The 17,428-nt window shown below is 46.2% G+C and overlaps 1 protein-coding gene across 2 annotated transcripts in view; it reads right to left on the bottom strand.

Annotated features, from left to right (window-relative positions):
- The window catches only part of LHFPL4 (LHFPL tetraspan subfamily member 4), a 28,842-nt gene that overhangs the window by 10,964 nt on the left and 450 nt on the right, over window positions 1–17,428 (bottom strand). Inside the window, exon 2 of one of the 2 annotated variants that reach the window (XM_027093746.1) lies at window positions 16,375–16,857. In XM_027093746.1, coding sequence (XP_026949547.1) covers window positions 16,375–16,780 — 406 coding nt within the window. In that variant the 5' untranslated portion in view covers window positions 16,781–16,857. Of the gene's footprint in view, window positions 1–16,374; window positions 17,396–17,428 lie in introns of those variants that run through there. The other variant, XM_027093747.1, reaches the window with a different exon arrangement.

The following is a 17,428-nucleotide window of genomic DNA, read 5'->3' as shown; positions in this document are numbered from 1 at the left end:
ATGATAATTTTACGAAGCTGTAAAAAGTCCTAGAAAAGGTGAGATATAGAGAAGCAGTATAGCACAGAATGCACGGATGGCTGCTCGTATCCTGTATCTTCTATGAGTCCCTTCCTCACATTTAGGAAGGTTTTTCTAGAAGGAACCAGGCTGACTTGGGGGCTGAGAGAAGCCCGGAGAAGGACCTGTGTCGGCACCACGACCACAGCTTTCCAAGGGAGCGCCTCCCCAGGCCTGGTGCACTAGGGGGCTGTAGGGAGACACCCCACACACACACACCCTAAGAAGGAGGTTGTCCTCATGTCCCTCCCACCAGCTCTGTCCTGCCTCCCAGGGCAGGGGCTTATTGTACAAGGGAGACCAGACCTCTCCTAACAGTCAACCCCGCCCGCTGGATTTGAAGATCCAGGCCCAATCTTAGTGCCTCCATTAGCTGGGGAGCTCGGAGGGGACGGGACTCTCGTGCCTGGGCTCCCTACACCCCATCCAGCACCCAGATTACGGGAACACCCTGACTCCTCCATTTCCCTCACCCCCAGTCCAGTCCACTTGCAAGGCCGACTGTCTTGACCTCCAAAAATATCTCGGACTGACCTCTTTTCTCCATCTCCACTGCCACCATCTGTCCAAGCTGCCATGATCTCCCTCCTGGAAGCCCACAGTGGCCTCCTAACTAGTTTCTCTGCTCTCATCCTGGCCCCATCATCTGTTCTCCACTCAGCATCCAGAGTGAGCCGTCGAAAGCAGATGGTGCCACTCCCCTGCTCAATACCCTTCAAAAGCTTCCCACTACACTCAGGGTAAACCCTGACGCCTGGTCCTGGCCTGTGTGACCCACAGGCTCACCCCACTTTCCCCCACGCCATTCGGCCTCTCGATCCGTACACTCCAGCCACGCTGGGCCTCCCTTCTAACCCTAACCCTAACAACATTTCTAGTTCAGCGCCCCCTGGAGGGCTTGGCACTGACTGTTCCCTCTCCCTGGGACACTTCCTCCAAGCCATTCAGTCCCCGGCTCGTGGTTCCTGATCTTGAGAAGACTACTGTTCAGTAGGGGGACTGTTAGGAACACAAATAATTGTATCTGTTGTCACAGATGCTGTTATGGAGAGATGGGACGCCCATCACTTTGTGTGGTAATTATTTGGGAACGGTATTTACTCCACCAGCCCTGGGCCCAGCCTGCATGGAGCCCACACACAGCCTCTTGACAACCTTTGAATGCGCTGCATCCCCCGCTACCCTGGCTCGGCTCTGCCACACTCATCTCAAGGGCTCGGTCAGAAAGCTCCCGCCGCTCTCCCCGCATCCTGCCTCACTCCTCCAGTCTGGCCCAGGCCCACCACGCAGGCGGCTCCGTCCCTTCCGCGTCCCTCTGGCTCCTCCAGGCAGCCGTCCTTTCTCAAGGCTGTCCTTCTCAGTTTCCCTGTTGCTAATCTGAGCAGCTGCTCTGGCGCCTCTCTCCAAGCCGCCTTTTCTGGCTCCTCCTCGACCTGCATCTTAAAGGTTGGCGTTTCGAGGCTGTCTCCTCTTTTCCCTCTACACGCTCTCCCCGGGCAATTTCACCCACACTCAGACTGACATCTAACATCTCCAGCTGAGACCTCTTTCCTCGGTTCGAGGCCAGATAGTCAACAGCTGGTCAGAGCCCTCCTCCTGTGGGTCTCATAGGGACCGCAAATTCAGCATTTCCCAGACTGAGCGGATCTCCCTGCTGTGTCCTTTGGGAATGTCATTCCAAGACCAAATCGTTCAACGAGAGGACCCTGCGTCACCTGCAAGGCCTGCCTGTCCTCACCCCACCCCACACACACACACCTACTGGGATCCTAAATAGGTCTCCAGTTTTCTCCTCCTCCCGTGCCCCAGCCTCAGCCCCTCTCACCTGGACCACTGCCACTGCTTCCCCCCCAGGCTCCTGGTCTCCCATCAGGCCTCCATCAGTCCCTTCCCTGCAGCAACTGCCCAAGTCACCTTTCTTTTCCTTTTTTAAAAATTTATTTATTTTTGGCTGCACTGGGTCTTCGTTGCTGCTCGCAGGCTTTCTCTAGTTGCCGTGAGCGGGCTTCTCATTGTGGTGGCTTCTCTTGTTGCGGAGCACGGGCTCTAGGCATGCGGGCTTCAGTAGTTGTGACGTGTGGGCTCAGTAGTTGCGGCTCACGGGCTCTAGAGTGCAGGCTCAGTAGTTGTGGCGCACGGGCTTAGTTGCTCCGTGGCATGTGGGATCGTCCCGGACCAGGGCTCGAACCCGTGTCCCCTGCATTGGCAGGCGGATTCTTAACCACTGTGCCACCAGGGAAGTCCCCAAGTCATCTTTCTAAACCCACATCTGGCCCTGGTCATTCCCATGCCTACAAGTAATTGCCCATAACCTAAGAATAAGACCCCAGACTTCAAGGCCCAACTTTCAGAGCTCCCCTGCTTTTCCAGGTGTATTTCCCAGTTCTCCCCACTTTTCAACCTTTCCTCGCTGGTTGTAGCACAGACCATGGAATGTTGGAACCAAAGGGTTATGACGAAAGTCACACGACAGCTAATAACAATTGCTGTTTGGCAAATTGGGTTTCCTTTGTGCCAGGGTGTGTACACACATTCTCAATCAATCCTTTAACTGCCCCATGAGCTAGTTACTATTATGGTCCCCATTTTATAGAGGAGGAAACTTAGAGTCAGAAATTGTATAACCTTCCAAAGGACACTTAGTTGGTAATGCCACACTCAGGATTCAAATTCAGGTTGGCTGACTGCTGAACGTGCTGCCTCCAAAGGAGCGGGTGGTGGAGCTAGGACTTAAATCAGAGCTTATCATTCAGGGACTTCCCTGGCGGTCCAGTAGTTAAGACTCCACGCTCCCAATGCAGGGAGCACAGGTTCGATCCCTAGTCAGGGAACTAAGAGCCCATAGGCCGCACTGCACGGCCAAAAAAAAAGAAAAGAAAAGAGCTCATCATTCATTCATTCAATAGACACTTATTAAGCACCTACTATGTGCCAACCCAGACTCCTGATCCAGGGCTCTCCTTATGCCATTAAACGGCTCTGGGATAAAAGGTTGATAATGATGAATAACATGAAATGGAATGAAAAGAATAAGACAAAAATAAGAGGCTGTCAGAATAAGAACAGTTCAGCCCTCATCCTCTCGACACCTCCAGCCCATCCTCTCTACCAACAACCAGATCTATGATTCCCCCCCGCCCCCACTCAAAACACTCCAAGGCCATTCTAGGTATTATACTACACTCAGGAGGCATATAGAAGGGAACTGATGATGTGCTTACGTTGAGAAAAAACAAATTTCACCATGAGGAAAACATCCATAGACAAAGTCAAAAGATAAACTGGGAGACAATATTTGTAACATATCACAAAGAGCTAGCTCTTTTAATTTATAAAGAGTTCTTACAAATCAGAGGAAAAATACCATTAGCTTGGTAGAAAAATATTTCTGAACTGACAGTTTACAGAAAACATACAGGTACACCAGACCTCCACAATAAAGCAAATATCACAATAAAGCGAATGACACAAATTTTTTTTTGGCTTCCCAGTGCATATAAAAGTTATGTTTACACTACACTATAGCCTATTAAGTGTGCAATAGCATTATGTCTAAAAAAATGTACAAACTTAAAATACTTTATAGCTAAAAAAATGCCAAAACAATTACAAAGATCACTGATCACAGATCACCCATAACAAATATAACAATGAAAAAGTATGAAATATTGTGAGAATTACCAAAATGTGACACAGAGACACAAAGTGTAGCAAATGGTATTTGGAAAAATGGCACCGATAGACTTGCTCAACACAGGGTTGCCTCAAACCTTCAATTTGTTTAAAAAAAAAAAAAAGGCAATATCTGTGAGGTGTACTAAAGTGAACTGCAATAAAATAAGGTCGGCCTGTGTATATAAAAGATGCTCGACCTCATTCATAAAAGAAAGACAAATTACTATCATAACAGAGTACTTTTTCCCATCAGTTTGGCAAAAATAAAATATTTGATAACACAGTTGGCAAGAATGCGGGGAAACAGGTACCCTCGTACATTGTTGCTGGAAATGTAACTCTGCATAACTTCCACGGAGGGGACCTGACTGGATCTGTCAAAATTGTAAACATAAAGACCATTTAATCCAGCAATTCCACTCTAGGTCTTTATGTTATCCTTATACTTACATATGTATCAAATTATATACATCATCCACTGAAACACTGCGATAGCAAGATATTGTAAATAACTTAAATATTGATGACATAAAAGATGACACATCCACTCAAAAGTATATTATGCAGCTCTTAAGAAAAAAGCAGCTCTCTGTACACTGATCTGGAACAATCTCCAAGATGTGTTGTTGAATTTAAAAAGCAAGACAAACCAAGTGTTTAGTATGCTACCATTTGTGGTGGTTTATAAATATGTCCACAACTTTTTAAATATACTTCCTTTCAAGAGGAGGAGCTGAATTCTCCTCCCCTTGAATGTGGGCTGGATTTAGTAACTCACTTCTAACAATAGAGTGTGGCAGAAGTGGTCTGTGATATCTGAGATTAGAACATAAAAGGCATTTGCTACGACAAAGGAGGCAAGAATGTACAATGGAGAAAAGACAGTCTCTTCAGCAAGGGGTGCTGGGAAAACTGGACCACTGCATATAAGTTAGTGACATTAGAACACTCCCTCACAGCATACACAAAAATAAACTCAAAATGGCTTAAAGACCTATATATAAGACACGACACCATAAAATCTTAGAAGAGAACATAGGCAAAAGGTTCTCTGACATAAATCATAGCAATATTTCTTAGATCAGTCTCCCAAGGCAAAAGAAACCATCAACAGAATGAAAAGACAACCTACAGAACGGGAGAAAGTATTTGCAAACCATGTAACTGACAAGGGGTTAATATCCAAAATATATAAACAGCTCATACAACTCAATAGCAAAGGAACCAAATAATCCAATTTTAAAATGGGTGGAACACATAAATAGACATTTCTCTGAAAAAAGACATACAGATGGCCAACAGGCATGTGAAAAGACGCTCAACATCACTAATTATTAGAGAAATGCAAATCAAAACTACAATGAGGTACCACCTCACACTGGTCAGAACGGCCATCATTAAAAAGTCCACAAACAACAAATGCTGGAGAGGGTGTGGAGAAAAGGGAACCCTCCTACACTGTTGGTGGGAATGTAAATTGTTGCAGCCACTACAGAGAACCGTACAGAGATTCCTTAAAAAAGAAAAAATAGAGGGCTTCCCTGGTGGCGCAGTGGTTGAGAGTCTGCCTGCCGATGCAGGGGACACGGGTTCGTGCCCCAGTCCGGGAAGATCCCACATGCCGCGGAGCGGCTGGGTCCGTGAGCCATGGCCGCTGAGCTTGCGCGTCCAGAGCCTGTGCTCCGCAACGGGAGAGGCCGCAACAGTGAGAGGCCCGCGTACCGCAAAAAAAAAGAAAAAAAAAAAAAAGAAAAAATAGAGCCACCATATGATCGAGCAATTCCACTCCCGGACATATATCCAGAAAAGATGAAAAAGATGTGGTATATATATGCAATGGAATATTACTCAGCCATAAAAAAGAATGAAATATTGCCATTTGCAGCAACATGGATGGACCTAGAGAATATAATACAAAGTGAAGGAAGTCAGACAGAGAAAGACAAATATTATATGATATCACTTACATGTGGAATCTAAAAATAATACAAATGAATCTATATACAAAACAGAAACAGACTCACAACTAGAAAACCAATTTATGGTTACCAAAGGGGAAAGGGAGGGGGGGAGAGGGATAAATTAGGAGTATGGGATTAACGGATAGAAACTACTACAATACATAAAATAGATAAGCAACAAGGATTTACTGTATAACACAGGAAACTATATTCAATATCTTGTAATAACCTACAATCTGAGAAATATATGTATATAACTCATTTTGTTGTACATGTGAAACTAACACAATATTGTAAATCAACTATACTTCAATTAAAAAAAAAAAAGGCAGTGGGATGGCCAAAACAATCATGAAAAAGAACAAAGTTGGAGGACTCACACTTCCTGATTTGAAAACTCACTACAAAGCAACAGTAATCAAGACAGACTGTTACTGGCATAAGGATAGACATACAGATCAATGGAACAGAAGTGAAAGTCCAGAAATTAACCCATGGTCAATTGATTTTTGGCAAGGGTGCCAAGACCATTCAGTTGAGAAAGAACACTGTTTTCAATAAACGGTGCAGGGACAACTGGAGAGCCACATTCAAAAGAATGAAGTTGAACTCTTACTTTACACCATATACAAAAATTAACTCAAATGGATGAGAGCCCTAAGTGTAAAAACTAAAACTATAAAACGCTTAGAGGAAAACAGAGGTAAATTTTTGTAACCTTGGGTTTGGCAATGGATTCTTAGAAATGACATCAAAAGCACAAGCAACAACAACAACAACAACAAAAAGATAAACTGGACTTTGTGTAAATTTAAAACTTTTGTGCTTCAAAGAACACCATCAAGAAAGTGAAAAGACAGCCATAGAACAGAAGAAAATATTTGCAAATCATATATCTGATAAGGGACTTATAACAAGAGTATAAAGAACTCTTACAACTCAATAGTAAAAAGAAAAATAATCTAATTTTTAAATGGGCAACGGGGAAGGGAATGAGGGGAGGAAAGAAATAGGTGAGACAGATTAAAAGGTACAAACTCCCAGTTGCAAAATAAATGAGTCGTGGCTATGAAATGTACAGTGTAGAGAGTACAGTCAATAAATATATGTTTATATGGTAACATACAGTAACTAGACTCATCATGGTGATCATTTTGAAATATATAGAAATATCAAATCACTGTGTTGTATGATAGGAACTAACAGTGTTTATGATAGGAACTAACAGTGTTGTAGGTCAATTATACTTCAAAAAAAAAAAAAAGAAAAAGAGAACAGACTTGTGGTTACCAGAGGTGGGGGTGGGGGGAGAGACAACTGGATGAAGGTGGTCAAAAAGTACAAACTTCCAGTTATAAGGTAAATAAGTGCTAGGGATGTCATGTACAGCATCAAAAATATAATTACCACCTCCGTATGTTATATATGAAAGCTGTTAAGAGAGTAAATCCTCAGAGTTCTCATCACACACAAAAATTTTCTATTTCTTTAATTTTGTATCTATATAAGATGATGGATGTTCACTAAGCCAAATTATGCTGTACACCTGAAACTTATACAGTGCTGTATGTCAACTGTATCTCAATAAAACTGGAAGAAAAAAATGGGCAAAGGATCTGAATAGGTGTTTCTCCAAAGAAGGTATATAAATGGCCAACAAGCGCCTGAAAAGATGCTTAACATCACTAATCATTAGGGAAATGGAAATCAAAACCACGAGTTACCAGTTCACACCCAGGAGGATGGCTGTAATCCAAAAGTCAGATAATAACATAAGTGTTGATGAGGATATGACTAAGCACCTTCACACACTGCCGGTGGGAAAGTAAAATGGTACTGCCCCTTTGGAGTACAATCTGGCAGTTCTTCAAAACGTTAGAGTTGCCACCTGAGCCAGCAATTAGACTCTCGGGAATATATCCAAGGGAAATGAAAACATGTGTCCACACAAAAACTTGTACACAAGCATTCACAGCAACATTATTCATAATAGCCAAAAGGTGGAGACAATCCAAGCGGCCATCAGCTGATGACTGGATAAACAAAATGCAGTAGATCCATACAATGGAATATTATTCAGCTGTAAAAAGGAATGAAGTATTGACCCATGCTGCAACATGAATGAACCTTGAAAACATTATGCTAAGTGAAAGATGCCAATCACAAAGACCACATATTATATGATTCCATGTATACAAAATGTCCAGAACAGGCTTAATAGACAGAAAGTAGGTTAGTGGCTGCTTAGAGGACAGAGAAGATGGGCATGGTAGGCTTAAGGGGAGATAGCTAAAGGATAGATATAAGGCGTCTTGAGGTTATGTAAATATCTTAAAATTGATTGTGGTAATGGTTACACAACTCTGTAAATATACTAAAAACTACTGAATTGTACACTTTATATGTGTGAACTGTGTGGCATATGATTTAAATCTCAATAAAGCTATTACCAAAGAAGGGGGGGGTGGGCATCATACCTTCTTATTTCTCTCTCTCAGAGCACTCATTCTGAGGTCTCCTCCAGCCGACCCCAGCTAAGGTCTTGGGTGCAACTTCATGAGACACCTCAAGCCAGAACTACCCATCTAAGCACTCCCAAATTCCTGTGACTCACAGAAACAGAGATAGTAAATGCTTGTTGCTTTCAGCCACTAAGTTTTGGGGTAATCTGCTATGCAGCAATAGATAACTAATATACTATTTATTTTTTTTAAATATAGTTTGAATTTGCTTGTATATTTATGGGATTTCTTGGAAAGGATACTCAAGAAATGGTAAAAGTGGTTGCCCCTGGGAGGAGACTTCTGGGAGGGTCACTGAGAAATGAGAGCAGGGAGGAGACTTACATCTGATTAAACACCATTTTATCTTTTGAACTTTGTTTCACGTGCATGTATTAACTTTTCCGAAAAGTAAGTGAAAGTCTGGAAAAATTTTTAAAGATTAAAAAAAAAAAAGTCAACAACTATCTGCTGCTTATAGATAAAGTCTAAACTCCTGACCATGGCTTAGAAGGCATCCACAGTCCAGCCCCTCTCCACCTTCCCAGTCTCAGCTCTCACCTCCCCTTGTGCGAATTGTTTGTGGTGCCCAAAACACACCAGGCTATTTCCCTCCTCCACACCTTCAATCATACTGTCTCTTCTGCCTGGTTCCCCTTCTCATCCTTTAAGACTCAGCTCAAATGCCGTTACTTTTTGGAAGACTTCTCTGGCTGTCCTTAATGTGTCAGAAGTGTGTGCTCCCAAGATACCCTTGCATGATTCAATCATTTCATATGTCATCCCATAGTGTGATGATCCAATTTCTTTCCTGCCTCTCCCATTAGACTATGAGCTTCCGGGGAGCGAGGACTCTTACTCAGGATTCCCTGAGCCTAGCATAGCCTGACACACAGAGGAGGCTGTCAGTAAAGGACTGATGTGAGAAAGAAAGGAAGGGAATAGGGAGAGAAGGAGCAAAGCAAAAAAATGCAAGAAGGGAGGGAGGGAAGGAAAGTGGAAGGCAGGAAAGAAGGAAGGAAGGGGGAATTGGGGGAGCAAGAAAATGAGGGAGGGAAGAGTGGGAGGAAAAAAAAAAAAAAAGAGTGGGAGGAAAGAAATTCCCCCAATGTGCTCAGCAGTCTCATCACATTCAACAGAGACTCACTGGATGAATAAAATCCCAAACCAAATCTGAAACATAAGCCAAGGAAGCGGGGAGGGATGTGGATGCATATTCTAGGCTGTAGTGACACTGCTGCTCCTACCTCAGAGACCCCTGATGATTTAGGACACACATCTGGGAGGCTGGAAGATGCTCACCTCTGGCGCACCAACCAGCCCCTGCTGCCACCTCCACCATCAGTCTCCCCAGCTCCCACTATATCTCACACGTGCTGTTTGCCACAGTGATTCTAGCACTGGGCAGTGTCTGACACATAGTAGGCTCTCGACACTGAATAAATGTGGTCAGAATCACCTCCCTTCTGTGGATGGAGGAGTCTCACTTTGTGAGCATGGCCTTGTCTCTTCTCTCTGGGACTCAGTTTCGTTATCTGTACAACAAGGGAGTTGAGCCAGCTGATTGGTAAGACCCTTCCCAGCTGAAGGTCTATGACTTCTTAAGGCCTTTGATCATCTCAGCAAGTCCAAAGTCTTTCACCTGAGTAGCAAGGACCCCTCACAAGCTACTCTTCACTCAGACTATGTCACAAGAATAACAGTGACCATTTACTGATTGTTCACACTGTATACCAGGAACCACACTCAGCATTTCAGCCCCATGGTTTCATTTCTTTCTTTCCATCACCTCTGAAGTAGGTACAATAATCACCTCCATTTTACAGATAAGGGAACTGAGGCTCAGAGAGGAAACCCACTTATCCAAGGGACACAGCTGGGAAGTGGCAAAGTGGGAATTCTAAGTCCTCCACCACTTCCCCACACTGCCCCCTCGGAGCCTCGACCAGGCTTCCAGTCTGAGTCTCTACTCCAGCCAGCAACCTCCCCTTGGCTAACCTCACTCAGCCCACAGGTAAACACTGAGTACATACACCTGACAGTTGTAACTTGTAATCTGTGTATTCACGTCCTGTGTTTCAGTTCAGGGCTAAAAACAGGTTCTAGATCCATTTAGACTCATGTGAAGTTTCAGCTCCTTCTTTCACTAGATGTGTGACCTTTGGACAAGTCATTTTAACAGATGAACAGTAAATGACATAACGAATGTGAAAGTGTCTAGCACCCGAAAATGGGAAAGACCAGGTAAAGAGTAGCAGAGATATCCTGAGAAGCCTTGAAAAACTGACCCCTGGGACTTCCCTGTTGGCGCAGTGGTTAAGAATCCTCCTGCCAATGCAGGGGACACGGGTCTGAGCCCTGGTCCGGGAGGATCCCACGTGCCGCGGAGCAACTAAGCCCGTGCACCACAACTACTGACCCCGCATGCCACAACTACTGACGCATACATGCCTAGAGCCCATGCTCCTCAACAAGAGAAGCCACCGCAATGAGAAGCCCGTGCACCGCAACGAAGAGTAGCCCCCGCTCGCCACAACTAGCAGAAGCCCACACACAACAACAAAGACCAAACACAGCCAAAAATTAATTAATTAATTAATTTTTTTAAAAAAGAAAAGCTGACCCCTAACTCCACAAAGAGCCACCTGAGTCTCCCAGCCTACTTAGCATTCGACTCTTCTGGCAAATTCATCCTGTCTCTATTCCCATCCTGAATGTTCCTTTATAAATCCTTGGGCTTTCTAGTTAGACAGACTGAGTTACAATTCTGGCTCCACCACTTACCCCCTGTATGACCTTGGACAAATGACTCTTTCCTTTCAGAGGCTCAGTGTTCTCATCTATGAAATACTCATAGTGGTACCTACCCCATAGGATTTTTGTGAGGATTCAATGACAGTATGCATGTAAATGTTTAGCATATGGTCAAGCATATAGTAAAGGCTCAGAAAATGTTAACTATTTTTTTCCTGATTATTAACAGTGGTAGTAGCTTCGAACCGCCTGCTGATTAAATCCAAATTTTTTGACCCAGTACTCAGAGCCTTGCACACTGTAGCCCCATCATTCCTTCCTGGCCTCTTTCACTGCTGCTCCCCTACGTGGATGCCACACTCAAGCCAGATGTGGCTTTCTCCCCTCTGTGTCTCTCCGTCCCTGATCCTCCTCTCCATTCAGAATGCTCTCTCGCAACTCACATCGGTCCACACCCAGCCCCACTCAAGCTTCACCTCCCAACTAAGGCGGTATCCTCCTCAGTTGCCCTGGGCTTCCACAGCACCTAAAGCTGAGCACATATTAGTGCTCAGACTGTCCAGGATGAGGCCTCTGTCTGCACTTGTCTAACCCACAGTAGCCCTCTTCCAGTGGTCACACCTGATTTCCCTTTGTGGGAATTTATCTTTCTCCCCTATCAGTTCATGTGTCCCAGGAATGGGTATGTGGCCGAGACCTTAGACAGTCACACTGATTAATTAAGAGGTAGACACTTGACCAAAGCTAGACAATCAGAATCAGCCCTGGAACTTTTGCTGGAACCATTGAATAAAAGCTCTTTTTTATTCCACAGGCATCGCTAAGCTGAAGCAATGTAAATTCAGAGCTGCTGGTAGCCTTACTTATAACCTTCAAGAGAGAAGTGAATTTAAAAGTGAGCCAACACAGAGGAACCAGGAAATGGAGGTTGACTGATATTTTTTAATATTTATTTATTTATTTGGCGGCACTGGCACTCGGGATATTCGTTGCTGCATGCAAACTCTTAGTTGCAGCATGTGGGATCTAGTTCCCGACCAGGGATCAAACCCAGGCCCCCTGCATAGATAGGGTGTGCGGAGTCTTAGCCACTGGACCACCAGGGAAGTCCCAAGAGATTGATTTTTTTGGGGGGGTATAATTGCTTTACAATGTTGTGTTACTTTCTGCTATATAACAAAGTGAATCAGCTATATGTATACATATATCCCCATATCCCCTCCCTCTTGCCTCTCCCTCCCACCCTCCCTATCCCACCCCTCTAAGTGGTCACAAAGCAACCAGCTGATCTCCCTGTGCGATGCAGCTGCTTCCCACTAGCTATCTGTTTTACATTTGGTAGTGTATATATGTCGATGCTACTGAGAGACTGATTTTTAATGACGTTATTTGAGCATCTGGATCCATCCGTGCCTGAAGCCAGTACTCTTGACTTTTAATGTGTGTGAGCCAAAAACACTACCCTCTTTACCTTATTTTATTTATTTATTTATTTTTTTTTCCGGTACATGGGCCTCTCACTGTTTTGGCCTCTCCCGTTGCGGAGCACAGGCTCCGGACACGCAGGCTCCGCAGCCATGGCTCACGGGCCCAGCCGCTCTGCAGCATGTGGGATCTTCCCAGACCAGGGCACGAACCCGTGTCCCCTGCATCTGCAGGCAGACTCTCAACCACTGCGCCACCAGGGAAGCCCTTTATCTTATTTTAATTTACTTAAGTCAGCTTGAGTTGGGTTTCTGTCACTTTTCACTGAAAGACTGCTGACCAGTATAGTGATTCACCTAGATGGTAAGCTTCCTGAGAGCAGGGATTGCCCACATGCTGCATGGCATGGCCAATAAACAGCTTGAGTAAATGTTCACTTGAACAAGAACCATACAACAGGCATTCTCTCTTTTTTTTTTTTCTGTCTGCACTGCATGGCATGCGGGATCTTAGTTTCCCAACCAGGGATCAAACCTGTGCCCCCTGCAGTGGACGCACAGAGTCTTAACCACTGGACCACCAGGGAAGTCCTTCTAATTCTTATCTGATACAAATAAGGCCCTCTGCTTCTCTGCAGTTTCTCTGAGGATGACTGATTCTCACTTTCTGAGTGGAATGATCTTGGTAAAAGAGTTATTCTAGGAACCCCACAGGCCTGAAAGAGACACTTTAAATCCACTAATCTGACTGATTAGTCCCCCACTGTACAGATGAGAAAACTGAGATTTAAGCTAAAAAGTGGTTGCTTAACACTACATGGTGAGTCACAGGCAGAATTAACTAAGACAACCCTCCCCCACCAGCGCAATCCCATGACTTGTAGTCTAGTGCTCTGGCCTCTGCCCCTTTCTTTTTTTTTTTTATAAATTTATTTATTTTTATCTATTTTTGGCTGCGTTGGGTCTTTGTTGCTGCGCTTGGGCTTTCTCTAGTTGCGGTGAGTAGGGGCTACTCTTCATTGTGGTGCGCAGGCTTCTTATTGAAGTGGCTTCTCTGGTTGCGGAGCACGGGCTCCAGGCACGCAGGCTTCAGTAGTTGTGGCACGTGGGCTCAGTAGTTGTGGCACACGGGTTTAGTTGCTCCACGGCATGTGGGATCTTCCCAGACCAGGGCTCAAACCCGTGTCCCCTGAATTGGCAGGCAGATCCTTAACCACTGCGCCACCAGGGAAGTCCCTGACCTCTGCCCTTTATTAAGCAAAGTAAGTCAGTCACTTAGCCAGAGCTCAGAAATCTCTAAGTAAAATACAATGAACTGCTCAACTCTGATAACTGCCCTTAGGGGTGGGGCGAAACACAAGGGAAAGAGCACTGGACCAGGAGTCATGGCTAGTTTACTCTATTACTGGCTGTGTGACTTTGGGTAAGACCTTTATGTCTCTAGGCTCAGTTTCCTCTCTCTATGATGGGGGTGGAGGAAGGCAGGGTTTGAAGGAGCTGATTCCTAAGATCCCTGAAATTCTATATTTACATGAGGGTTGTTGAATAGTTCATCAAATCCCCAAGATTAAACCCACATGGATTACAGAGAATTGGATGGATTACAGCGAACTGGAAGGCTAAGAGGTCAGTAACCCATCTGCAGACTACAAATCAAGGTTCAGGATATGGGAGTTCCAGCTGAGCATATATTCTTTCCAGCTCGCCTTTTAAGAGTAGAATGGAAATCACCTTCTGGGTACTGATAAATATAGAGATATGCCCCACATCCTACAGTTCTCCTTTCTCACTTTCTCCAAAATCTTAAAAGACCTCCATCTAAGTCAATTGGAGCAAGCCCACTAGAATGTCCACACTGAATAAATGCTGCCTTCTGCAACGTAGTCCTTTTGGGAGTTTGAACAATCTTCCAACGGGCCAGAAATTCCTCCCAGCATTTGTAACAGTCCTCTTGGGGAAGCAAACCAGCCTCAAGATTTTGCCTTCACACCTTGGCTTTCATCTCAAGTGACAGTTCTCATCTTGACCACCCATTGTGTTTTCTTCTTTTTTAATTTTTTAAATTAATTTATTTATTTGGTTGTGCTGAGTCTTAGTTGCAGCAGGCGGGCTCCTTAGTTATGGCTGGTGTGCTCCTTAGTTGTGGCATGCGAACTCTTAGTTGCAGCACGCATGTGGGATCTAGTTCCCTGACCAGGGATTGAACCTGGGTCCCTTGCATCAGGAGCGCGGAGTCTTAATCACTGTGCCACCAGGGAACTCCCATCCATTGTGTTTTCTACACTTGGCCATTTCCAAAAATCATAGTCCTCCTTTAAAAAATGGAGGTTTGGGACTTCCCTGGTGGCGCAGTGGTTAAGAATCCGCCTGCCAATGAGGGGGACACGGGTTCGATCCCCGGTCCGGGAAGATCCCACACGCTGCAGAGCAACTAAGCCTGTGCACCACAACTACTGAGCCCGCGTGCCGCAACTACTGAAGCCCACGCGCCTAGAGCCCGTGCTCCACAACAAGAGAAGCCACCACAATGAGAAGCCCATGCACCGCAACGAAGAGTAGCCCCCGCTCACCGCAACTAGAGAAAGCCCGTGCGCAGCAACAAAGACCCAATGCAGCCAAAAATAAATTATTTAATTTTTAAAAAAATAGAGGTTTCCCCTCAAGGACGATGTTCAAGAGTATACACACCACAATCCAAAGACAATTTCCTACAATGTTTTGAGGAGTGGAACCATCAGCAAGTGAGAAAACAGCTTCTTCAGGAGGTCTCTTTGAAGGGGCTGACACTTGTTGAATATCCTGAGGTGCTTATTTTGAAAAACCACCTCTGCTGCATGATCATCACATTTTCCCTTCTCTTTCTCAACCCTGGAAGGCTCTAAACGTTTTCCTTCACCAGCCTTCATCGGTCCTCCTCCTCCATCCCTGCCATCCCCTGGCCCAACTGTCCTCAGCCCAACTCTCTTCCCTGCCTGCAATTAGGCAAATGCCCAAGTTGCTGAATCTTCAAAATCTGTCTTCAATTGAAAGGTAGGCAGTGATGGGGGACTCTAATGGATCCTGGAAAACTGTCTCAGCAGTTCTTACTCCCAAAAGGCCCTTCTCTGGTTTTTAGGGCAAGGCGTCTGTCTTAACCAAACATTTCAGAGGGTCCCAGAGACTCATTCCCGCTAGGCATGGCACCAGAACCCTTCCTGCCTTGGTGGGGGTGGGAGGCTGGAGACCTGCTCTCCAGAGGCCCATGTTGCCAGGTGTTGTCAACCACCTACACTTCCAACATTGGACAGACACTACAGACAGCCTTCTCTTAACACCACCCTCCATCTTTTCCCAACTTTATAGTTTATAAATTACTCTTTCATGAGTTCTTGGACTCTTCTCCACTGTTTTACAGATGAGGAAACTGAGCCTCAGAGAAGTAAAGTGAAACATCCAAATTGATAACGTTAGCAAGTTAAAGGTCACTGTCAGATCTCTTGATTCCCCATCTCATTTTTTTGTTTTTAATTTTTTAGGTCACGCCGTGTGGCATGAGGGATCTTAGTTCCCCTACCAGGGATCAAACCCGTGCCCCCTGCATTGGGAGCACAGAATCTTAACCACTGGACCACCAGGGAAGTCCCTCATGCTTTTTTCAATGCAACAGAAATTGCTCACACCTAGAGTAACTCCTCATTCAGATAGTTATTTCACTTAAGAGCCAAGGGTCTCTTTCTCAGAGACCCTCAGAAACTCAGACATAATGCTCATCCATCAATAAACGCAATCTGCCCAGGTCCAAGCACACAGACCTACAGACCCAGTTCTAAGGCTATGCCCTCTGCCCCAAGGTGTCTCTCTCATAGAATCCCCTCCCCACTGGCTGCTTAGAGTCAGCGAAGGAGGTGTGTCTTTAGACAGAGGAGCAGAATCTGTCTCTGACTCCTCCAAGAAGGGGTCCTGGAAGAAGTCCCTTCCTCAGCGTCTGTTCTAGAAGTCCCACCCCCGCCCCTCCCCTACCTGCCAAGAGCTGCATCCAGGCGCAGATCTTGTAGACCGTGGCCGTGTTGCAGAAGAAGAAAAGAGCAAAGCAGGTGATGCAGCCGAGGATCAGCACCATGGAGAGCAGCACGAAGAAGGCGGCCGCCTTGAAGGCGCCGGACGGGATAGTGCTGAAGTCGGTGAACGAGCCGCGGCAGGTGAGCTCGCGGCCCGCCAGCCCGCTGCCCACACAGTAGTGGAAGAGGCCGAAGTAACCAGGCTTGGGGGTGCTCACGCTGTCGCCCACCCAGTAGGGCTGGATGAAGACCACCACGTTGATGATGGCGAAGCAGATGGTGAAGATGGCCCATAGCACACCGATGGCCCGCGAGTTCCGCATGTAGTGCTCGTGGTAGAGCTTGGAGGCCTCCTGCGAGGGCAGCATGGTGCCCGGGGGCGGGGCCGGCGGCGGCTTGCGGGGGCCGCCGGCCCGGGACCGACAGCCGGGCTGCCGGGCGGGAGCTGGGGACGCACGCGAGAAGCGACCCTAAGCCAAGGAACCCGCGAGGGCGGGGCCTGAGGCGGAGCTGAAGGGACCTGGGGGCTGGTATGGAGGAGCTAGGAGGGGGTCATGAGAGTATCGGGAAGGTGTCAGGGTAGGGGGAGTCTGGCAAAGATCTCCAATTCGGGGACATAGGAAGAGGCCATGTGAAAGTTGGGGGGCTGGGATGAGGGAGCTGGAATGAGCACAGGAGAGCTGGAGGCGGGGCGCTAGAAAGTGGTTACGGTGGCGTTGGGGAGGGGGCTTGGGGGCTGGTACCGGCGAAGTAAGAGGGGACCGTGGGGAGATGGAATGGAGGCTGGAGACCGGCAGCGGAGAATTAGCAGCGGGGTTTTACAGGGAGCTCGGAAGGGAATCTGGGGGCTGGTGTTCGGGGTAAAAGGAGGTCTGGTATTGGGTGTCTAGAAAGGGGCTGTGGAGAGGGGGGTGGGCGCTTCTACGAGGGGGTAAGAAAGGGATGTAAGGGGTTAGTGCCAGGGGACTGGGAAGGTGATATGGGGGCTGGGACAGGGAGGGCGAAGTGCAGGAACC

The sequence above is a fragment of the Aethalodelphis obliquidens genome, unplaced genomic scaffold (assembly GCF_003676395.1).
Source record: "Aethalodelphis obliquidens isolate GAN/ISIS:26980383/991018 unplaced genomic scaffold, ASM367639v1 scaffold86, whole genome shotgun sequence".
Lineage (NCBI taxonomy): Eukaryota > Metazoa > Chordata > Mammalia > Artiodactyla > Delphinidae > Aethalodelphis > Aethalodelphis obliquidens.
This window is presented reverse-complemented; position numbering and strand designations above follow the sequence as displayed.